Here is a 25,312-nt window from a genome sequence, read left to right as displayed (position 1 = left end):
AAATTTAATGTTTTGCCAAGATGTTAAACATAAAAAGATTTTTGAATCTGACAGTGCTGATTTTAGTAAATATGGGGGGGATGCCGCTGGAACCCCCTGCATTATGTGCGGAGCTGGGTCTCTAGGCTCTGAAACCTGAATTTTTTGGGACTGGCCTCACCCCCTCGTGACGTCACATCACGCCCCCTCCCCTCCATTTTATGTCTGGGAATAGCATAAGTGCTTGATAAATGCCCCCCTTGACTTTACGGTGTTTTTATGACAATAGTGCAAACTACCAAGCTATAGTATGCAACAAAAAGGTAACTTAATAAACCAGTGAAACGTAGGCAAACAAATACGTTTTTCTACTTTGTTTAGCCTTATAAATATTTTCTGTCCTGTATATAATGTAAGCATAAGAACAAGCACAGAAAATGTAAACACAAAATGTTTTGAGCCTGGCCTTATAGCTGTGATTAAGTTGTGTGTAAACAACATAGGGGGAGATTTTTCAAAGCCTATGTAGAGTGGAGCAGTTGCCCATAGCAACCAATCAGATCAATTCTTTCATTTTTAAAAGGCCTCTGAAAAATTAAAGAAACAATCTCATTGGTTGCTATGGGCAACTGGGCAACTTTTTTTGCACAGGTTTTGCTAAGAAAAGTTCTAATCCTGGACAACCCCTTTAATCAGACTTATTTACAGAATTTGATGGGCATTGTATGGGTACCTCACCAACCCTACCACCCAGTGATAAACCTGCATCTTTCCATGCCAGTGTGAAGAGCAGGTGGGAATTGAACTCTACAGGTACACTTTAAGGCCTACAACTTAACAGTTTGACCCAAACGTTTTGACCTTAAGGACCAGGCCAATTTTATTTTAGCGTTTTTCGTTTTTTCCTCCTCGCCTTCTAAAATCCATAACTCTTATATTTTCATCCCCAGACTCGTATGAGGGCTTGATTTTTGCGTGACCAATTTTACTTTGTAATGACACCTCTCATTTTACCATAATATGTACGGTGAACCCAAAAAATCATGACATGTTTTCTTTATTCTGTGGGTCAGTACGATTAAAATGATAACCATCTTTACATACTTTTCTATTATTGTACTGCTTTTAAAAAATAATAAACTTTTTATGTTTAAAATCGCCCTATTTTAACCACCTATAATTTTTTCATTTTTCCGTATAGGGGGCTGTATGAGGGCTCATTTTTTGTGCCGTGATCTTTACTTTTTATTAATACCACATTTGCTTATATGAAACTTTTTAATCACACTTTATAATTTTTTTACTTCATTGCTAATACTGTTCAGTACTATGCATAGGGAATAGCACTGATCAGTGTTATCTGCTGTCTTCTGCTCTGGTCTGCTCGATCTCAGACCAGAGCAGAAGACGGAGCTAGGCAGGTGAGGGGACCTACGTCCGCCATTTTAGATGAACGGATCCCCGCGGCAGTGATGCAGGCGAACCCATCCTACATTTAGATATGTAAATTGCTGCAGATGCTGTGATCTGTATTGATTACCGCATCTGAGGTGTTAATGGTAGACATCCGCGCGATCGCGGATGTCTGCCATTACCAGCGGGTCCCCGGCTGCTGATAGCATCCGGGACCTGCAGTGCATGACGCGAGCACCACTCCAATGCAACAGGACGTAAATTTACAGTCGTGGTAGTTACGGGGTTAAAGAGACACTGTCACCACCAGATTATTTTTTTTTTTTTTTATAGAAATATTAAAAACCTTTTTTTTTTCTCCACTAACATAGATTCCCTGAATGTTAGCTTGCAAACAGTACTAATACCGTATGGAATAATTAATATTTATCAATCCTAGCAACTTTGGTTAGCTGGTTACTATACCTGATAAAATTAGGTCTTGGTCTTAGACACTGTTGGATGCAATATGAAACCATAACTGATTAGGTATATTTTCACACCTATGGAAAGTGAATTTAGTTTCATCCCATTTTTTAGGTGTAGGTAACTATAGGTAGACCCACACCCAACACATACAGTGGCCCTCATTTACTATTGCAAACCGGACATGTTTTGTCGGGTTGTGCGCCAGTTTCGGGCGCATTGCGCCTGAAATTCTGTCTGTACCTGAAATTGCACCTGAATTGAAAAAACCCCAACTAACTCTCCATTCTGCTAAGAAAACCCGGAAAAGGGGCGTGACCATCTGGAAAAGGGGCGTGTTCCCGACATTTTCACAAAATCCCAACATATTTACTAAGGTTTCCACAGAAAATGGCCCTCATTTACTATTCTAAACCCGACTTGTTTTGTCGGGTTTTTTTGGCGCATCTTTGTCTGCTACACGATGCAACATTTTTTCCCCACGGACCCGATGTGGACTCTCCCAAACCCGAAAAGGGGCGTAACCCGACATTTCTGAGCTTTCCCACGTATTTATAAAGGTTTCCAACCCGAATTTGTTGAATTGTTGTGGATTTTTTCCCGACAACTCAGAGGAGATGGAAACCAAAACCAACAAAACCCACGTGCGACAAACAGGAAGCGACATAATAATAAATAACAGGGGAAAAAAGCAATCGGGTGAGAAAGCAAGATAGACTTACAACCCGATTTTCTAAGTAAATGAGGGCCAATGTGGTGGATTTCAGCTGAGGAAAACCCTACAGATCAGAGCATGTGTAAAAAAAAAAAAAAAAGCAAAGTGTAGGGAAAGTGGAAAATGTAGGGAAAGCTTAGTAAATACCGTGGAAAATAAATTGTAGGGAATTAAAACCCACAAAGAAACGTACACAACACTCTTAGTAAATAAGGGCCAGTGTGTGCTAGACATTTGGTGGACAGTGGTGTCCAGATCATGAAAATTGTAATCATTGCCACAGCTGTTTTCAAGTTGTTTGAAGCTAATTTGCATTACATACTGTATGTGGTGATATTTCTGATGTGAAAAATCCTTTGAATCTATCTCTTCTTAGACCCTTAAATTTTTTGTTAATTTGTTGTTAAAGTAGCCTTTTCAGTAAAAAGTATTGTCATCTGCACTAAGTCCTTGCTTTATTACAGTGTTAACAATGCAGTTGTGTGGTAAACATTCATCTGTTGGGGCAGATTTACTTTTATCATGATCTAATTGTTGGATATCCAGTATCTCCTGGGAAACAGGGTAAAATTACTTTTAAGTTACAAAATATACTGTTGTCCTTTGAAAGCAGTAAGGTAATAGCATTTGTGCAATTTCAATCTAAAGTGTATAGATGGTGAAATAGCAGCTTGTAGGCTAATGTTTTGATCTTTGTTACGTCAACACTGTTACGGTACAACTGCGTTGTAAATTTTTAGATAACTTCTATATTTTTGCAGCTTTACAGTACTGAACAATGCCTTTGTATAGTATATAATAAATAATCTAACCTTTTTTATATAGCTAATATCTATAGGTGACCAACCTAGACCCATTTTATTACCAACATGCTATTTTGCAGGACAGCCAGATAGAATGTTATGGTTGTCATAAGTTACAATCAAGAGTCCAGGGGGGCATCATACAAAGTATGGAACAAAAGGGAAACAACAAAGCAATCCTTACCGCCTCCAGTCCCATGTGTAGCTGCCAGTCCCCATCCCTGCTCATCACTGCTTATACCTGGTCCCTGTTGTTTGTCGATCCCACAGGGACTATGGAAGTTACTCTGGGGTCATGTCATAGGAACCAGTAAGAATTGGGGTCTGGGACCGGCAGCTACAGGGGATCAGAGGAAGTATGACTTCATAATTTTTTTTTTTTTATTTCCACCACCCCCAGCCTTATTTATTCCCCAGACAAAACTTTTAAACTTGTTTGGTATGGATTTTTTCCAGCCCAAGTGTGATAAAAAAAAATCTTCCACTTTATTTGCAATTACTTACAAAACTTTATTTTTAAGTTGTGACAATGTATGGTAAAATGACATCTATACATGTATTAATATGCAGTTATGTATATGACCCAGCGATTGGTACTTATGTTTTTATGTTGCTATATTTTAGGCGTGTTGCCTGCATTGCAATGGAAAAGACAAAACAAGAGCAGCAAGCCAGCTGTACTTGGTTTGGCAAGAAAAAGAAGCAGTATAAAGACAAATACTTGGCAAAGCACAACGCAGGTATGAAATGTCAGTGTAAAGTATTAAACATGGGATAAGAGAGGCAGACACTTGCTGTGTCATTACATTCTAACTGAACCCAAGCAGTGACTTAAAGGGGTACTCCACTGCTCAGCGCTTGGAACAAACTGTTCCGAACGCTGGAGCTTGTGACATCATAGCCCTGCCCCCTCATGTCCTTACGCCCGCCTCCTCAATGCAAGTCTATGGGAGGGAGCGTGACAGCGTGCAAGTCATGATCGGGCGGGGCTATGACATCACAAGCTCCCGACGCGCCAGTTTGTTCCAAACGCTGAGCAGCAGTCTACTCCTTTAAGTTCATCTGAAGCCATGCATGGTTTTTCTGCAGTCTTTCTGTTCTACAGAATAATGAAAAGGATTCCCTACTGCTGCTTGTGACATTACTAGGTTATTGCTCCTGATTATCATTTACTAAAGGACAGATCCTAAATTAATCTATGCAGTGTTACAATTTGATGGGAAAAAACTCCCCTTAATTTTTGATTCAGAGTTTTTGTATGTAAAGAAAATCTATGTCCTTGTTCACTCAGTCTCACTGCCCCCACTTCGCAGTTTAAATTTGGAAGTGCAGTGATTCTTGCAAAAATAAAAATGCCAGCTGTGTGCATTTTGCATTCTCCCAAAAAGTAATGTTTTGGGTCAGTTGCAGATTTTAGTTTTTTTCTTTGGGGATGTGAGTCTCCTTTGATTATTACCACACCATATACTCCTGCACTTGTTATATTTATGTTTCCGTATCTTACTTTAGAATTTAGTCTTTAGAATCTATCTGTAACTGAAGCTTACAAACCAGATGCTGAGGTTAACAATTAAAATTCGTTTTTTTAGTGTTAAGTTTCCTGTACAGATTTTTGTCCCAGATAATTTATTTCCTTATTTCCTTGCCTTAAATCGCAACTGTGACCAGAAAAAAAGAAGCTGTAAAAGCTGTTATCCTAATTGGTGGCTTAGTTATGATAAACACTTTTATCAAAAGCCACAAACAGAGAGGCATCACTTGGGTTCTGCATTGCCCCAGGGCTGCAATGCCTCTCTTGAAGAATGTTACATCTTCGACCCTGTGCAAGTGACATACAGCTCCTTTACACAAGCGCTGTCTCTGACCATTATGACACTCGTTGAGAAGTCCGGTCACTAGAGGCAGGGAGTGAGGGAACTTTTTACTTCGAACGGTTGTGCTGAGGAGCTGTATGTCGCACACACAGGGCCGTTTCTGTAACATTGTTTAAGAGGTGTGGTAGCCCTGGGGCATTGCGAACCCATCGACCATGCCTCTCCGACTGTTAGTGGCTTTTAAGTGATTATGAAAAAAAAAAAAATCACGGATTAGGCAAACAAATGTGTGTCTGCATTACTGTTTTACACAGCTTTTACATATTGTGCATAGCTTAAGGTGGTATTTTCTGGTGACAGTTGCGCATTAAAGGTGTATTCCAGGATTTTTTTTTCTTTAGCCTTTGAGTCCATGATGCCAAGGTACACTATTGTGTAATGTGCTTCTATTACCTCTGTATGGCACTTTGTCCCGTTTTCATGCACAGAACCCGCACACAGGAGTGCTGTAGTGCATTTCTTTTTATTTTACTGTTGTCTCTGACCTTCCCAGCATTCTTTGTGACAATGTCATAAGTCACATAGTCTTCAGGGGAGCAGAGAATGTGAGTCCCAAGCAAGAAAACAGGTCAAAGTGTTGCACGGAGGTAATAGAAGAATATCACACAGTATTATGTGTTTGTGTTTGAATCTTGCCAAAAATTATTTATTTAAATGTATATGGCAAAGAATAGCTACATGCATATTGACATTAAGTATTCCTGAGACATCAGTGCTTGAGAAAAGAATGTTATTGCGACTGGTTTATATAGCATTTAATTCATTATCCACATTTTTTATTTGAGGACATAGCTCAATGTAAGTCTTGTTGCTGGTCAAGTTGCACATGTTTATAGCATGACTTCAAATCAGAAATAATTCTGGTGGAAACCATTTAAAAGAGGTACTCCAGTGGAAAACAATGTTTTCACATCAACTGGTGCCAGTAAGTTAAACAGATTTGTAAATTACATTTATTTAAAATCCTTATCCTTCCAGTACTTATAAGCTGCTGTATGCTCTAGAAAAAGTCTTTCCAGTCTGACCATAGCGCTCTCTGCTGACACATCTGTCTGTGTCAGGAACTGTGCAGAGCAGTAGAGGGTTGCTATGCAGATTTCCTGACACGGACACAGGTGGCAGCAGAGAGCACTGTGGTTAGACTGGAAAGAATTACACAACTTCCTCTGGAGCATACAACAGCTAATAAGTACTGGAAGGATTAAGATTTTTAAATAAAAGTAATTTACCAATCTGTTTAACTTTCTGCCAACAAACATTTGTTTTTCACCTTTTAGATCCTCTTTGACACTCTCAGAAGTAAAAAAATGTTTGAGGTTTTCATTGCATTACATTTAGGACACGAACAGGATCTGCTGCATATGTTGTGCAGATGATTCTATTACCTGTTGAAATTAATGGGTAGCAAAATTAGCTGTAAAAAATATGCAGCAGATCTTGTACACCCTTACAATACATTTCAGATAGGAGTCAGTTATCAGCTGAATGGTCAATTGGCTATTTGTCCAGATCTTACCACATCTCTGGTGGGGGCTTATCTCCCTGAAACAGAAGGTTTGGGCATCTTGAAAAATCCAACATGGCCAGCTTTTCTTTCCTGCCACTCCCAGCATCATAGGATTGTAGGGTGGCCAATATACATATGAGATGGTTGGTCGGTCCCTCTGGAATCAATGGGCTAAGCTTACTTAAATGCGTATGCTTTACTGAGGGGCTAAAATTCTCAGTTTACTGTTGATCACATGGTTTATACCACTGTAGCAAGGGCCTTGAATTTTCTTGTATTCCCCAAAAAAGAAGGCTTTATGTGATTCCCATTGAAACTGTGTAGTTTTTCATGCGATCTCTACTGCTCTGCATTTTGTGCTCTCTTCTCTATGACTTTTGGAGTCAACATGTCACACAATCAGTCAACACAGTGGGCTCAGCTTGAATGGTCTGCATCAAGCAAAGCCCCTTGAGCTGTTTAAATGTGTGACATGTTGTACCCAAAGGGTACAGGCAAAGAATGCAGAGCTGTGGCAACTGTGTGGATAAGTAAAGGAAGTAAAGAGGGTGAGTACATTTATTGCACAAAGCCCTTATTAATTTTTATAAATACAAATTTATTACCTACTAGCCTTATTAGCCATGATTTTATATACCTGAAATCATTATTTAATATTAATTACAAGTATTGAAAATCTGCGAAATTCTGTAGTATTTTAACTATGGTTTTACATATGTATTACATTAACTGAAGGTGTTGTGTGTTTTTATGTTACTTGCTTTATGTCTATAATTTTATTTTGTGTATATGAGAAAATGTTTCATTAATTTATTGCAAGCCATATCTGATCCCTGTGCATTTTTCATGCCGTCTTTCTCCCAATGGCCTCTGTGCATGTAAGTAACCTGTCAAGTGGTGATGCCTGCTTTTTTTGTTACATTTTATTTGTTTGACTTTCAATAATTTTATTCCTCAGCATTGGGCAAAGAATATAAAAAAAAATTACAGCTGAATGTTATACTCCAAATATTGCACATTGACATTATTTTGTTTCTTTGGCATTTTACTTTGTTGGTAAGCTTATGTTGCCATGTTCATATTTATTGTTTAAAAAGCATTCCAGTGTTGATATCATGTGCTCTAATAAATGTAAGTGAACTAGCTTAATGCACAATTATATGTGCTTTAACTACATAGATCTTCCAGCCGCTGTGCCATTCTACATGCTAGTTCTTTAAAACAGTCCTTAGTGCATAACCACACTGCTTTAAGCATGACGAAGAAAAATTAATGAAAGCCAGCCACTCACCTTTTCTTGTCTTCACGCTTCTTTATTATCCGAAAAGATACGCACATAACATACGGGGGAGAGGGACATACATCAGCGGGTACAGATAGGCAACCAGCTCCGTTTTGCACTACAAAGTGCTGCTTCTTATGGCCAGAAGAAGCACTTGGTAGTGCGAAACGGAGCTTGTTGCCTATCTGTACCCGCTGATGTATGTCCCTCTCCCCCGTATGTTATGTGAGTATCTTTTCGGATAATAAAGTAGCTTGAAGACAAGAAATGGCGAGCGGCCGGGGGGAAATAGCTGATAACTTATACCGGAATATCGGTATAAGTTATCGGCTATTGGCCTGAAAGGTCACAGATTATCGGTATTGGCCCTAAAAAATCTATATCGGTCGATCCCTACTCTTCATAGCCTGAGCACCGCCAAATGTCTACGCTGCAGTAGAAGCCTAGCCCCCATACCATTATCTCCACATCGCTGCAGTTGCCGAACATACGTATAAGCTGACTTAATGCCTCCAAAACTTGTCTTGCCTCCCTTCTGTTTCAGCCCCATCTCCAGAGGAGATGGGGGGGTGTTAACTGTAAGGCCTGTATTACACTACTGGATACCAGTGCCAGTCTTCAAAATTTCCGCCTGTTTACTGAGCCTACTACACAGTTGGATATTCAGCAGGGATGAACTAATTTATAGATACCTGTAGACAAGTACAGAAGTTTTACTGAGTTAAAGAAATCGCTTGATCAAAATATTGTGCAGCAAAATATCGAAGTGTACCTGTCGTCAACAAAAACTTATGTAATGTAGATAATAACATATGTATATTTATAATATACATTGGTTAAAAATGTGTGTGTTTTCAGGTGAAAAAAATGCTGTCCCTGCAGCTATTGCCTGTGTGTCTCCATGAGGAGTCCAAATACAGGAAGTGAGGACAGGACAAGCAGGGCTCTGTGCAGGCTCCTGGTTTGTCAATCATCCTTGTGTGAGCCCATAGCATGTCACAGAGCAGAGTCCTGCTTGTTCTCAGTGCACAGAGCCCCCGCTTCTCCACCCTCACTTCCTGTATTTGGACTCCTCATAAAAACACACAGGCAATAGCTGTAGGGACAAAAATATAAAAAAAAGTTAACAAATGTATATTACAAATATGCATACAATGGTATTATATAAAAAGTTTTTGTTGACAACAGGTATACTTTAAGTTCAGAGGCTATTATTTTTGTCCAGGCCAGTTTCATTTATTTTTTTTAAATAGGATTCTGTTGAAATTCAGACATTTCTTTTGAATTGTGGCTCATCAGTTATTTTTCAGTAAATTTCTATTCACTATGACTTTTGTCAGTTTCAAGTCATTTCAGGAAGCAATGTGCGTTTTTCTTTCTTTAACGGAAGGGTATCATCAATATTGTCCACATCTGTATGTGTTTCCTGACTATAGGTGAACCCAAGCACAGCACAGAAATGGGCAGAAACCAACCAGATACAGAAAAGCAAATGGCAAAATGGTAACAAAAATCCAATAATGAAGCCATGGTTTGGATTTGGTTACCTGCCTTTATGGTCCTATTTAATTGCAACTTGTAACAGCTTAGGATGGTGGGAGGAGCCAGAGAGTTGCCGAGACAACACTACACTAACAGTAAAACAACTACACAACTTACTGTCAGGGGTATTTCAAGCAAAAAGCATGCTGAAGCCAGTGCAATTCATGAGAACCCTATAATAGTAAGTTATGTATTTTGGAACCTTTTTTTTTAATACAGTAATCTGATACCAGACTCATATTTGTTAAGATGGATGTGGATAGACAGGTAAAGAAAAAGATTAAAAGCTTAACCTCCTGAGCGGTATTCCCGAGCGTGACTCGGGGTTAATTTTCCCTGCCAGGATCGGTAACCCCGAGTCACGCTCGGGGTAGAATTACAGAGTTCCCTGGCCGGGCTGCACGATATATCGCAAAAACTATGCGATATAGCGATGCGGCCCCCGGGAAAACATGCGATTATCTGCTCTGGTCGGCTCCCGTTGCTCACCTAGTCCTGGTCCCTGAAGATGTCGTTCCCCTCCGTGCGCTCTGGTCCCTGCTCTATTCATCTTACAGGTCCTTTCACTTTTCAGCCAATCACAGGCCGCAGTGGTGTAAAGCCTGTGATTGGCTGAAGGGGAAAGGACTTGTTCTGCAGCAAATACACTAGGTTTGAAATCTGCCCGGCAAACCTAGTGTATTCTGCTGCAGAACAAGGTGAGAAGGGGGGGGATGTGACATGAAGGGGGGGGGGGGGGGAATGTGACAAGGGGGGGGGGAATGTGACATGAAGGGGGGGGGGATGTGACAAAGGGGGGATTTGACAGGGGGAGGGGAATGTAACATGAAGGGGGGGGAATGTGGCAAGGGGGGTTATGTGACAAGGGGGGTTATGTGACAAGTTGGGGAATGTGACAAGGAGGGGGGAGAATGTGACAAGGAGGGGGGAGAATGTGACAAGGAGGGGGGAGAATGTGACGGGGGGATGTGACAAGGGAGAGGGGGAATGTGACAAGGGAGGGGGAATGTGATGGGGGATATGTGAAATGGGCGGGGGGGAGATGTGAGATTCAGTGCAAAAAATTGTACCTCTTTTGGTACAAATTTCCAGAAAGAATCATACCGCCAGGGAGGTTAAAGGGGTTATCCAGGAAAAAAAAATTTTTTATATACCAACTGGCTCCAGAAAGTTAAACAGATTTGTAAATTACACGTGTCTCAGGAACCGCCCAGTTTAGAAGAGGTTTGCTATGTGGATTTGCTTCTAAACTGGGCGGTTCCCGAGACACGTGTCATCAGAGAGCACTTAGACAGAAAAGAACAACTCAACTTCAGAAGCTCATAAGTACTGAAAGGATTAAGATTTTTTTTATAGAAGTAATTTACAAATCTGTTTAACTTTCTGGAGCCAGTTGACATATAAAAAAAAAAGTTTTTTCCTGGAATACCCCTTTAAATCCATCACTCCAGAAAGATAGCTTAAATACATCATTCATAGACTTTAAAGTACTGTGTTACCAGATACTACTTTTTATTCTAATTCATTTAATCTTCTGCTTTATTATCTATTTATCTGTATATGATTACGGGTCAGCCATATTGCCTGATAACTGCTAACAGCATTGATAATAAACTTGGTCCCACAAAAAACAAACCTTCATATGGCTCTCTAGATGGGAAAGTATTGGTCACTAAGGGGTAAAATCTAGTTAATGGCTGTCTTTGCTTTTCTTGTGAGACACGAGATCGTAAAATAGATTGGATCTTACCAATGTTTTTCAGGAGTTGTGTGGTTGACCTAAGGCTTGAGCAGTGAGCAGTCAACCAGCCATAAAGCTGCATATCTCTGAGGAGCTTTAATAAGTCAACTGAATAGGGCCTAGCACATTTTCATTGCATGTTACTGGACTGATCTACAGTAAATCTTTTAGCAATTTAGTTAATTTAAAATGGCAGCAACACATTGGCATTACAGTGTTTACCCACTGAATATGCTTATTTTCTATAGCTGAAATACCTCTTTGATGGCATTGCTATTGCACCTTTATAATGTTAGTACAAACCTTTTTAATAAAAATGCAGAGGCAGTGGTAGTACACTGCTGAATAACTGATGGGGATCCATGTCAACAGTAGACGTCCAAAGACATTAAGAAGCTGAGAAAGTTCTGTATTTTACAGTACTTCCCATTTCAGAAGTCATTGTGGTCTGTAATCTTGCTTCATAGCAGGTACAAATGCTGGGAAGGACATGCAATGAAAATTAGATCTATGAAGTGCTGATAAAGTCTGCAATGACTTGGTGAGTACTGTGAAATATTTTCTCTGCTTTGGAAGACTTCTTTACATGACATGTAGAACAAGTTGTACATGTAATATTTGGAGCAATAACACTGCTTAGTTTTTCCAATCCCAGCATGTTCTGAATTTCATGCCCTGCTAACTGTTCAGGGCATTCATTACACAGACATTCATTACACAGACATTACATTTGTCTTTGTGATGCATTAACCATTAGAAGTAAGAAACAATTATTTGCAGTATTTGAAAACTGCAGTAGTACACAGAAAATGTGTTTAAAGACTGTATTACTTTTAATCAGACTGTATTTACATGTGGCATAAAAATGCAGCCATGGTTTATTATTAGAACTTATAAAAATGTAGAAAAGTGAATGATTTATTATATTGCCCTATATATTAGTTACTATTGGTTCCTTGTTTCACATACAGGATACACATACTATTGTGTAGTGCTGACATTTATTTTTACCTTAAAGGGGTACTCCAGGGAAGTTAAGAAAAACAAAAATGCCCCAAAGCCACCACAATACCTGTTCTGTGTCCTCTGTAGTTATCCATGTGGTTTTGGCAGCTCATTTGGCCCCTGATGTCTCCCTTAATATTGTTTTTCCTTGTTATCAGCACAGACTACAACTCCCAGAAGTCAGTTCAGCTCTGTGTAATGGCTGCCAGCAAATTGCTTTCACTATCTGCATGTTCACACTGCACACACACATTGTACAGGTCTTTTCTTTCAGACTATCCTTCCTACAGCAATAAATCATGCTATGGCAGCAGTCATTGATTAGATCTACACAGGAAAATAGCAGGTTATGTGCTGAGCTGTGACTGATAATGTTCACTGCTCTTCTCTCAAGTCTCACAAGCTCCTCACACAGGGAGGGGAGGGGGAGGGGAGATGTGGCTGTACAGTCAGAGCTCTAGACCAGACAGAAATCACGTGGTGTTGCCTTGAAGGGAGGGGGCTAGGTCTCACTGAGGAGACAAAGTGCATCTGAGAATGAAGTTTTTCTCTCTCTCCCTGCATTTACAGGGAAACTGCTGTATATAGCTAAAGAATGTTATTTAGACAAATACATAGGTTGGTGAGGGAGGGAAAGGATGGGCTATGGGTATAGTTCTTGAGAGTACCCCTTTAATCAAGGAAAACAATAGCCACTTACAGTAAAGCATGTTATAGAAGATTTTACCATGTGAAACTACCTTTATTTGTATGATTTAAACAATGCCAAAGATATGCTGAAAGGAGTTGTTTTCATAAACTAGTAAGGTGCCATGCATTATCTCGCTGTAGACTTTACAAGTGACGGACAGAATGTGAGGGACAGAATAAACAGTGCCATTCAGTAACCCACTGGTCATGTCTTCTGTCATTGAAGTCATTCTCATTCTATTTCTTTTTCATCCATTCCAAACCACCATGATTACCAATTCAGCCACCACTAGTCTCTACAGGGTTTGCTGCTCAGATGTGGATTCTCACCATATAAACTGGTTCCAAATACTGTCACACATTAAGCCCCCTAATATAATACTGCATCGAATGGCCCAGCAAGGAGCAGAGTGCTTCCTTATACTCAGTTGAAACTATAACCTATCATGGCTTATAAAATTTATATCCAAGAAAAAAAAATATCCAAGAAAAAAGAAATACCAGGTACTGCGGTTGCAGTACGGTTTTTAAACCGGAGACAAAATCGTGGTCAACCACAGTTTTGACTCTGGTTCAAAAACCGTACTGCAACCGCATACGTTTTTTTTAACATGGACGTCAATGGGAAACGCACATGTATACGGTTCCATACGGGAAAAACGTATACGTTTTTACTTTGCACATGTGCATTTGAATCCTAAAGTCCCCACCCAAGACCCCTCCCATTAAAAATGTACAACATTTTCAAAAACATATGGGGTTTTTTTCTATAAAAACTGACAGAACTGTATGCACTTTTAAAAACAGTATACTGTTTAAAAACGCATACGGTTTACTTTTTTCCATACTGTTCCATCCGTTTTTTTTTGCCATATGGTTTTCTTTAGAAAAACGGATTGAAAACAGTATGGAAAAAACGTGATGTGAAACCAGCCTAACACATCCAAGAGTTTTAGTTTGACTGTGGTTTTTACTCAGATCATCATAGTGCTGAATAATGCTGGTCAGTATACCCACAGTGAGGTGGGACTTGCTGAGTTGCATCTATACTATTTAAACGTGGAATTGGACATATACTTGGTGTGGAGAGATGCACACAATGGGGGAGATTTATCAAAGGATTTAGACTGTTTTTTCTTGTCTAAATTTGTCGCACAGAAAGTCGCAGTCTAAATATGTGTGACTTTTCTGCGACTTTTGCTTTTCTGCGATTTTTAGAACATGATGCATGCAAGTCTATTTTAGACTGAAATGCATTGGTGCTGAATTTATCAAAAGCGACTTTTCAGCGACAAGTCGCATAGGCTGAAAGTACGCCGAAATGTCAGACCATGTTGGAGCAGGTTTAAATATAGACTAAAGCATAGATCATGCAGTCTGTGCACAGAATTTATCAAGAGCTGTGCCATTTGATAAATTAGGTGCACAATAGACCAGACTAACCCTCTGTAGTTTGGTCTATATTGATGCGGGACATAGACAACTTTGATAAATATCCCCCAATAGGTGGTACATTTGCAGAGGCAACATGATAATGCCTAGGAGGTCTTGTGCATGGATCGTCATTAACTGGCCTCCTTTGCAATATACAGATGCACCCGCACGTGTGAATTAGTGTCTCTTCACATCTGATAGATTAAGCATTAGCAAAAAGGTGCAGTGACACTGACAAATATGTCAGTTACTGTTTTATAATTTGGTGCAGGTGACACATGGGTAGATTTGCAGCACTGTGCTTAGTTAGGGATTACTTACTGTCTGGTTTTTCTCAAATCTAGTCTTGACAATAAGATATTACTGTCAGATCTCAGCAAACTTTACACCTAGTGGAGGTCTGTAAGCATGACTACTACAGCCGTCCTTTAACCCCTTAAGGACGCAGGACGTAAATGTACGTCCTGGTGAAGTGGTACTTAACGCACCAGGACGTACATTTACGTCCTGTGCATAACCGCGGGCATCGGAGCGATGCCCGTGTCATGCGCGGCTGATCCCGGCTGCTGATCGCAGCCAGGGACCCGCCGGCAATGGCCGACGCCCGCGATCTCGCGGGCATCCGCCATTAACCCCTCAGGTGCCGGGATCAATACAGATCCCGGCATCTGCGGCAGTTCGCGATTTAAATGAACGATCGGATCGCCCGCAGCGCTGCTGCGGGGATCCGATCATTCAGAACGCCGGATGGAGGTCCCCTCTCCTTCCTCCGTCCGGCTCCCGGCGTCTCCTGCTCTGGTCTGTGATCGAGCAGACCAGAGCAGGAGATGACCGATAATACTGATCTGTTCTATGTCCTATACATAGAACAGGTCAGTATTAGCAATCATGGTATTGCTATGAATAGTCCCCTATGGGGACTATTCAAGTGTAAAAAAAAATGTTAAAAAATGTAAAAGTAAAAGTAAAAAAAAGTGAAAAATCCCCTCCCCCAATAAAAAAGTAAAACGTCCGTTTTTCCTATTTTACCCCCAAAAAGCGTAAAAAACTTTTTTTATAGACCTATTTGGTTTGGTCTATAAAATAAAATGTTAATGATCCCGTACGGTGAACGGCGTGAACGAAAAAAAATAAAAATTGTCCAAAATTCCTACTTTTTTAATACATTTTATTAACAAAAAAAATTATAAAAAAATGTATTAAAAGTTTTTTATATGCAAATGTGGTATCAAAAAAAAGTACAGATCATGTCGCAAAAAATGAGCCCCCATACCGCCGCTTATACGGAAATATAAAAAAGTTAGAGGTCATCAAAATAAAGGGATTATAAACGTACTAATTTGGTTAAAAAGTTTGTGATTTTTTTTAAGCGCAACAATAATATAAAAGTATATAATAATGGGTATCATTTTAATCGTATTGACCCTCAGAATAAAGAACACATGTCATTTTTACCATAAATTGTACGGCGTGAAAACAAAACCTTCCAAAATTAGCAAAATTGCGTTTTTCGTTTTAATTTCCCCACAAAAATAGTGTTTTTTGGTTGCGTCATACATTTTATGATATAATGAGTGATGTCATTACAAAGGACAACTGGTCGCGCAAAAAATAAGCCCTCATACTAGTCTGTGGATGAAAATATAAAAGAGTTATGATTTTTAGAAGGCGTGGAGGAAAAAATGAAAACTTAAAAATTACATTGTCTGAGTCCTTAAGGCCAAAATGGGCTGAGTCCTTAAGGGGTTAAATAGGCAGTTGATTGTTTCAATATACTGTAGAATGTTTAGGCTTGATCCACGGCAGATCTTTTTCAAATCTCATTTTGTTGTGAATCCAAAACAAAATCTTCATGTTACTTTGTTGTTGGTTTTAGGTTGGCCACTGATTTTAACCCTATGCAGTGCAAAGGGTAAAATCCATGGTGAAAATCTGCAGAATACCCACTACAGGATGAGTGTAAAAATTCATGTCAAGCTCTAATCATCATGCAGTTGTTTTCTTGCTCATGTGGTTGCCATTTTTAAGGCAATATGTCCCCTAGATTTTGTTTCCTGATTAGAGGCAAATACTGAAACATGATCTCCATTGTGAATGGTGGTGGAGCTATATAGTGATGTCACCTTCTACTGTGCTGTTAAGAACGGAATACTGGTAAATGATCTGTACAGAACAGGAAGTCTCAGCTTAGTTTTACACCTGTTGGCCAGAATGAAAACATATATTTAAACAATAGGTCGTTTAAACGTTCCTTTTAAAATTAGCATACACTTGTATAGTAATGGAAATTGCTGTGGATGACAAACATACAGAATCTGGACCCAGAGTAAAAGGTAACACAACAAAACGCATTCACTCTGTTATACATCAGGCAGGAGCTGTTGGGAAACAGTTTGACTCCTGCACTAAGTCATTTGAGCGTGTATGTGTTTGAAGGTATTATAAATGACTTCATATAAAATGCCAATACCTACTAATATATTGGCTTAAGTCCATCTGAATGTAGGTAAGAAGCGGTGTCAAATCTTACCGAGACATCCTTTTCCTTGCCCTGTGACGTTACTCACATGAGTTAGGAGGGGGAGACCTCAAAATAACAAGCAGCAGGGTAGAGGATGCCTTGGGTGAGGTTTGGCATAGCCCCTTATGGACATACAGCTGGATTTAAGAAAAAAATATTAATCATAAAAAATAGTTACATGAGCATGTAGCAGCATGGTTAAAGGGGTACTCCGGTGCTTAGACATCTTATCCCCTATCCAAAGCATAGGGGATAAGATGCCTGATCGCGGGAGTCCCGCAGCTGGGGACGCCCGCGATCATGCACGTGGCACCCCGTTAGTAATCAGTCCCCGGAGCGTGTTTGCTCCGGGTCTGATTACAGTTGACCGCAGAGCCGGCGGCGGGTGATGTGCTTCGGTGACTGATTACTAACGGGGTGCCGCGTGCATGATCGCGGGCATCCCCAGCTGCGGGACTCCCGCGATCAGGCATCTTATCCCCTATCCTTTGGATAGGGGATAAGATGTCTAAGCACCGGAGTACCCATTTAAGTTGAACTAATGTTAACTGGTTCATATGGCTACTTTGATGAAAAAAAAAGTTATGACTATTTGAATACAGTGATGAAAAAAGGAAAAAAACTTGTTCATTAAATGACATACAGACCTTATTGGTCTGGTCGTTAAGGGGTTTAAAGAGAAAATGTAATCAGAAATTGACCTATTTGTTTAAACAAATTTTTTCATGTTAAACATTATTTTTTAAAGATTGTTTTGCTTGGGTTTATTCTCATTTTAATATGAGGCCTGAAATTAAGCTGACACTTCCAGTTCTATTTGTGATGAGGAGGAGGAGGATGCTGGGAAGTAATCAGTACAACATTACAGTGAAAGGCAACACCAGTAGTTACAGAAGACAAGTGCAGATGTCATTCGAATAGTTGAACTGCTAAAGTCTGTGGAGGAGATTTATCAAAACCTGTCCAGAGAAAAAATTGCTGAGTTGCCTATAGCAACCTAGCAGATTGCCTCTTTCATTTTTGAAAAATGAAAGAAGTCATCTGGTTGCTATGGGTAACTCAGCAACTTTTCCTCTGGGCAGGTTTTGATAAATCCATGGGGCCTGGTATAAAGCAAATCACTAAATGCTGTTAAAAACAGCTTAGGCAACATGGCTGCCCACTTAATAATACACAAAAAATGTACATTGCAATCAGAAAGTAGAAACAGATAAAAAAAGAACATGTTTCAGGGGTACAGGGTACATTCTAGAGTACAATCACATGTACAGGATCTGTGACAGATTTGATGTAATCATTTAGTTACATTGATATTTGCAGTAGATCCTGTATGTGTGAATGTGTCGTTAGGGGTAGGGTCACAGATACCGCATCCACAGCATATTTCATGCTTGCAGGAAATCCATAGCTAATTCTGCTTTTTGCAAACACACAGGGCTACCCAGCCGCAGCCCTGTATGTACTGTAAGGTTTGGAAGCTGGACAGTCACTAGAAGAGGAGAGCTCCCTCTAGTGACTGACATTTATGCGCTGGGACCAGCCTCCAAACCCTGCTGCACACACAGGGCTGGGGACATGTAGCCCTGTGTGTCTGCTAGTACCTGAATCAGAAATATAAATCTAGGGGACACATTCACTTTAAGGGTTAACTGTCATTACAGAGAACTTTTTGGTTGCTCATACATGTCAAAGGTTTTGATCACATTGGGTCTTACTCCTGAGACCAGCTGCAATAACTAGTTATAATCCAGGGAAACGAGCAGTAGTGCATGGCTCACTCCCTGGCTTTTAATCAAACCTCACTTTTTCTCTGTGTAAGTTTATGCAGACTTGTACAGAAAAAAAGGTTGGATCTGCCTGCCGGGAGTCAAGCGCGCTCGCATCTCTAGCAATCGCAGTAGGTCTTATGGGTGAGCCCCAATGCAATCAAAACTTTTACATGAGGGTAACATGTGAAAAGGTTTTTGTTTTTTTTCTAATGACCATTACCCATTTAAAGTGGCTACGTAGTAGTGCTCTACTTTAGAAACTTCACGCACCAAATACAATTTACCACCATAGCTTTCTATTAATGTGACAAGGGCATCTTTTTATTTTAAATGCATAATATGGGTGTGACCAGCTGAATAATTACAGAATGTAACGTGACCTATATGAATGATATCAAATCTGTTGAGTGTTAAACAGCTGAGTGAAATATATTATTGCAAAGTGTTGAACTTTCATATTCACCTTTTCCTCTGTAGTTTGTTTTGTAAAACACTGTATATAGTAATTTTATTGTAGAACAGTGTTATGTAAATTAAAGCAAGTAAACTCCTTTTATTAAAGTTTTAAATACTTTGTTATTCAGTACCAAAGTGAGATTCATTTTCTAAAGTTCGTTTTAAATACAGAAATTCACTGTTCTACAAGTAAACATTCTGCCAATAGCATGATATTTTTTGCAAGAATCATTGCATGTGAAAAAATTAAAACCTTACACACCGTGAAAAGGCATGTAAAAATGTTATCTGCTTGCTTCATACATTAGTTATTTAACATTTAAGTTTCCATTACAATGAACCATGCTATCCTATGAATGGGGGTTTTAATTTTTTCTTTTAAATAAAGCTGTTTAGCTGTTAAGATGAAAGTGACCTTCCTTTTATTCTGTACAGTCCTCCTCCTAAATGTAGCTAGCAATGTTAACAGTGGATGCTGACATTCTTGTTGCCGTAGTTATGACCAGAAACGGGCCCCTTTATATTGTATGTACATTTCTGCTGGAAATACATAGAAACATGTGTTCTATAGAATGTATAAGAAAACATTTAGGAGTTGAGCATGTCTTTTAGACGTAGAAATGGCTTCCAGAATGAATACATCTACCGTTTTCTTTGATGGCTGCATTGTGAGTTGAAAAATGGTGCATATTAAGGGGAGAAAGTTTTATTTCTTTGTTTAATAAAAAGAAAAAAGAAACTATTTTATCCCAAAGCCCCAAGCTGATAAGTGTTTCAGGGATGATTGTGACTGCACTTTGTTAAAGCTTGAGACTAGGTCCAATAGCTTAGTTTTCATGTTATAATGTTATTTTATAAAAAAAAAAAAAAAAAAAAAGCATACTTTTTATATGTGGTTGTAGTTACAAAAAGTGCACAGGCATAGGGATAGGCCACACAAAATAAAAATTTGTATATGTTTGAGTTCTGGGCAGGTTCACAGGAAGATTCTCTGCTTGGAACTACTGACATGTTTAAAAAGTTTAGCTTTCCTTCTGAAGTCCAATTTTATGTTGACTAAATGCCAAAAGAGCTACGAGCGACATATAAACTTCTGTGCAGGCAGGAGAAAGTATAAAACTGTAATTCCCCATCAGAACTGTAATGGAGGACTGAAGAAGTATGAAATTGGTCCTTTTAAAGAAGTTGACTATAGTATTCTGACTGTTCACAAATGGTTAATGGTTCTCTTTTTTTTTTATTTTTTTTTTACCCTTAGTCTTTGACCAACTAGATCTGGTAACTTACGAAGAGGTAGTGAAGCTACCAGCCTTCAAAAGAAAAACACTAGTCCTCCTAGGTAAGTTATTTCAGTGTGTGTTTATATAGTATAAAGATAGATAGATATATTTGTATAGAGATAAATGTATATATTTTTTCTCTTTTCACTCTCAATAGGTGCACATGGTGTTGGCAGACGACACATAAAGAATACATTAATTACTAAACATCCTGACAGATTTGCTTACCCTATCCCACGTAAGTTTACTTGTTAATAATTTGTAAAGTGATAATGCACATTACAGTTGAAGTATTCTAGCAATCTCACAGTAAAAAAAAAAAAAAAAACATTCTGATCATGCATGGTATATGCATGGTCAGTATGTTTCTTTTTATTTTTTTTTCCTGTGTGATTGCTAGAATACTTCAGCTGTAATGTGCCGTATCATTTAACTGCTTGCAGATTTCAAAAATAAATAAAACACTTATAAAAACACTTTTTGAGTCAACTACTTTTTTTCAGTTGACTATGCCCACATTCAGGTTTTTCTGCTTTATGGGTTTATTTTGGTACATTGCGCCAAAAATTTTGGTGCAGACCCAATTTGTGCCACACAACTCAACAAAAACAGGTCTGGTTCAGAATAGTAAATCAGGACCTTTATGTATATCTGGACATATTAGGAAATTAGGCTCCTTTGATATCTATTATTTTCTAATAATCAATAGGTCTATATTAGTTTGATTTCAGATATTATTTCACACTCTTATTCTTATTTTTATAACACATTCTTGCATTCATTCTTATCTATATAATATATTTTTATACTCGTTCACTCACTATGGTGTATTGGTAATAATCTTTTCTACATATACTTATTCAATTTTCTTTTCTTGATCACATTCATTTTATTTATCTCACAATATTACAACACCGTTTCTTCACATTGTTATAATTATTAATTTAGATGTATGATTACAAATAATCATTAATAAATTATAGTCAGGCAATATTCTCATAGTCACCCTTAATGTTGGGAACATGAGCGGCACTTCAGAGTACTACGGTACAGTTACCTGTGTATGCCAGAGTACCCGACACTGGACAATTATGACTGACAGCCAATTGATAGACTATAATTACTACCCAGGGGCCATTTTGGAGGCCATTTGCCTCATGTTCCTCCTGACGACGATTTTAAGCCACCAAAACCTGTTGAGGGGGGGCAATATAATTGGTTTTAAGTTACTGTTTCTATACAAACCAATACACAAGGTGTATTGCAGACTCCTATGTGGTCTCTCTCCTGAAAAATGAATGATTTTCCAAAACAAATGATAAATGGGACAGGGTGTAAGGAACAGCCAAGTCTTTTAACTTTTTTCTTTGTCACTAATAGTTAAATATTTATATATATATATATATATATATATATATATATATATATATATACTTTTTAGTACGCACAATAAGAATTACGTTTTAAGGGAGGGTATTATAAGAGGATCTAGTGCCTCAGGCCTTTGTGCCCTGGGTTATTGTGAGTGAACTATTAAGAAATGCTTTTAACAGTCCTTTGTGTTTAACTTTTCAGATACAACCAGACCTCCAAAGAAAGATGAAGAAAATGGAAAAAATTACTTCTTTGTATCCCACGACCAAATGATGCAGGATATCTCCAACAATGAATATCTGGAATATGGCAGCCATGAGGATGCAATGTATGGGACAAAACTGGAAACAATACGAAAGATTCATGAACAGGGACTTATTGCAATACTTGATGTAGAACCTCAGGTAATTACATTTTATTCATGTGAACATTTGTGAAAGTCTCATATAGAATAGTTTGTCCATTTATGGCAACTTTTCTGTAGTCTGAAAACCTGCAGACAGGAAACCAACCTAGATCTGTCTACAGTGTTACCACAAATATGAATTACACAGTCCAATCTGCAGGGATCATTTAAAGAGCAAGACAAGCTGAGCAGATTGATATAGTTGTGGTATAGTTTTATTGTAATAAGTTCTAAGATAGTGTCATTTGTTAATGTAAATCTCTGATCAGTCTGGACTAAGTGGGTGGACCTACTCAGCGATTGACTACTATCGGTGTAGAAGTGTGCATATACAGAGATCTGTCAATCACTAAGTAGACACAGATGACTACCTAATGCTGGTTCACATCTATACCACAGCAATTTGACAGGAGATATGACCACAGCAGTTTGTCAGGAGATATTCTTACACCTACCTAAACGTATTCTGTGGTATATCCATAGACTTCAATCATTGCCAAAGTAGTCAAAAGTATGTCACTTTTGGCTATATTTTGTCCCTGTACCATTGCCTCCCCCTTTTTTTTTTATCGTAATGAAAAGTTATGCGTGCACTACTTTTCTGTACAACAAAAACAATCTGTAATATTTTTTTATATTATATAGCGCACACAGATTCCATAGCGCTGTACACTTAAATTGGTCCCTGTCCCCATTGTGGCTCACAATCTTTATTCACCTACCAGTATGTTATCAGTGTTGGAGGAAACCCGAGAACCAGGAGAAAAACCACACAAACACGAAGAACATACAAATTAGTTGCAGATTTTGTTGTCCTTGGTGGGATTTGAACCTAGTACCCCAGTGCTACAAGGAAACAGTGCTAATAAAGTGTAGTTATACTACGTACAGTGCTGTGAAAGTACCGTATTTATCGGGGTATACCACGCACCGGCCTATAACACGCACCCTCATTTTACTAAGGATATTTTGGTAAAAAAAATTTTACCCAAATATCCATGATAAAATGAGGGTGCGTGTGTGCGCGTGTATACCCCGATATACCCCCAGGAAAGGCAGGGGGAGAGAGGCCGTCGCTGCCCGCTTCTCTCCCCCTGCCTTTCCTGGGGTCTAGAGCACTGCTGTCGGCCCTTTTCACCCCCTGGTTATCGGCGCCGCTGCCCGTTCTGTCCCCCTGACTATCGGTGCCGGCGCCAATAGCCAGGGGGAGAGAAGCGGCGCCGACAGCCAGGGGGAGAGAAGGGGCAGCGGCACCCATTGCCGGTGCAGCTGCCCCGTTGCCTCCCCCCATCCCCGGTGGCATAATTACCTGAGTCGGGTCCGCGCTGCTCCGCTGCTCCAAGCCTCCGTCGTTGCAGCGCATAGCAACGACGGAGGCCTGGAGCAGCGGAGCAGCGCGGACCCGTCAGGGGGACAGAACGGGCAGCGGCGCCGATAACCAGGGGGTGAAAAGGGCCGACAGCAGCGCTCTAGACCCCAGGAAAGGCAGGGGGAGAGAAGCGGGCAGCGACGGCCTCTCTCCCCCTGCCTTTCCTGGCGGGGTATCGGCGTATAACACGCACACAGACTTTAGCCTAAAAAGTGCGTGTTATACGCCGATAAATACGGTATTTGCACGGTGTAAACACCTAAATGTTTCAGATCAGTAAACAAATGTTAATATTACGTTAAGATAAGTAAACTCAAAATGCAGTTTTCATTTATTATAAGAAAAAAATCCATCTGATCCTTTATTGTCCTATATAAAAGTAATTGCCCACCTTGTTAAATCATGAATTTACTGTGGTTAATCACTTTGTTTGGAAAGCAAAGTTCAGATTCACTTGCCACACCCAGATTGCAGACCACTTAAATGAACCCTTTCCAACAAGGTGGAGTAGGCCAAAAGATCTCAAATAGCAAGACCTCATGCACGATCCAAACAAAATAAACAAAATAATTGCCATATGTCAGTAAGAGTTAGTAATTTCTAAAGCTTTGGGACTCTATCGAACCTTTTACAGATACTCACAAATTCATAAGTCATATGTATTTGTGAGTCTCTGTAAAAGGTGTTTTAATTTGGTCATATTTCATCACACGACCACTGCCAGGCCATGTTTTGGCAAGAATTTTTATGTGTTTAAATATTTTTACCAGTTATATGTCCATGTATGCCATTTTCCACATTTAGAAAGAGATGTCTCGAACCATTTTTTTTTTTAGTTCGCCTCAGAATAGCTTAAGATCAAAATAAAGTCCCTACTTGAATCCAGTTGAGATGCACAATGAGTTGTTAGATTTTGGGGGCAGTTAAATTTTTTACATAGGGCCATGTACAAACTGTACAGAACTGTCTGCATGGCACATAAAACAAATGACAGCGTTCCTCTCAGGAGAATCAGCCGACATTCTCCTCCAGGATCATGCCAGCAGGGAGTAACATGCTTTATATTATGGTGCTGCTTGCAGTGCATATGCTTGATCAAGCAGTTATGTGACTTGCTTGTAATATAAAGGGAAGCTCTTAACCTCAAGCACCAGTCCCTGTGCAATAGGTTCTGGAGAAGATTTAGTATGCTCCTTATCCTGTCCCATACACTAAGGTTCTGTATATCTGAATTGTGATACTCCTTTTCTCTCTTCTTCTAATGTGCATGCAGTTTGCTGGCAATTTTTAGGTTGTTAAATCATGGAAGTTTTTGGCAGGTTTATCAGCATTATAGCATCAGTTTTATTGAGAAAAAAAAAAATCATTATAAGTATTGCGCTCAGGTTGACCAGCATATTTCCCAAGCCCCTTACTTTGTGTCAAACAGTTAAATACTGTACACCAATGTTGGTAAGCATAATCTATCGTTCACATGTACAGGATCTGCTGCAGATTTGATGCAGTGTTCAGTTATTTGAATATATTGATATCTGCAGCAAATCCTGTATGATCTAAACATCTTCCTAGACATGAGCGGAGTTACAGTGATTCGATTCGTCACAAACTTCTCGGCTCGGCAATTGCTGACTTTAGCCTGTATAAATTAGTTCAGCTTTCAGGTGCTCCGGTGGACTGGAAAAGGTGG

At 39.3% G+C, this 25,312-nt stretch overlaps 1 protein-coding gene across 10 annotated transcripts in view; it reads left to right on the top strand.

The window, feature by feature from the left end:
* Positions 1-25,312, top strand: part of CASK (calcium/calmodulin dependent serine protein kinase) — a 349,672-nt gene that overhangs the window by 294,680 nt on the left and 29,680 nt on the right. For 6 of the 10 annotated variants that reach the window (XM_056558155.1, XM_056558151.1, XM_056558158.1 and 3 more), the window contains 4 exons: positions 4,000-4,115; positions 20,455-20,535; positions 20,634-20,714; positions 22,052-22,254. In XM_056558155.1, the coding sequence (XP_056414130.1) occupies positions 4,000-4,115; positions 20,455-20,535; positions 20,634-20,714; positions 22,052-22,254 (481 nt within the window). The remainder of the gene's footprint in view (positions 1-3,999; positions 4,116-20,454; positions 20,536-20,633; positions 20,715-22,051; positions 22,255-25,312) is intronic. The other 4 variants (XM_056558150.1, XM_056558157.1, XM_056558159.1 and 1 more) reach the window with 1 other exon arrangement.

Source organism: Hyla sarda, chromosome 2 (genome assembly GCF_029499605.1).
Source record: "Hyla sarda isolate aHylSar1 chromosome 2, aHylSar1.hap1, whole genome shotgun sequence".
NCBI classification, from domain to species: domain Eukaryota; kingdom Metazoa; phylum Chordata; class Amphibia; order Anura; family Hylidae; genus Hyla; species Hyla sarda.
The sequence above is the reverse complement of the archived record's forward strand: the minus strand, read 5'-3'. Positions and strand labels throughout refer to the sequence as shown.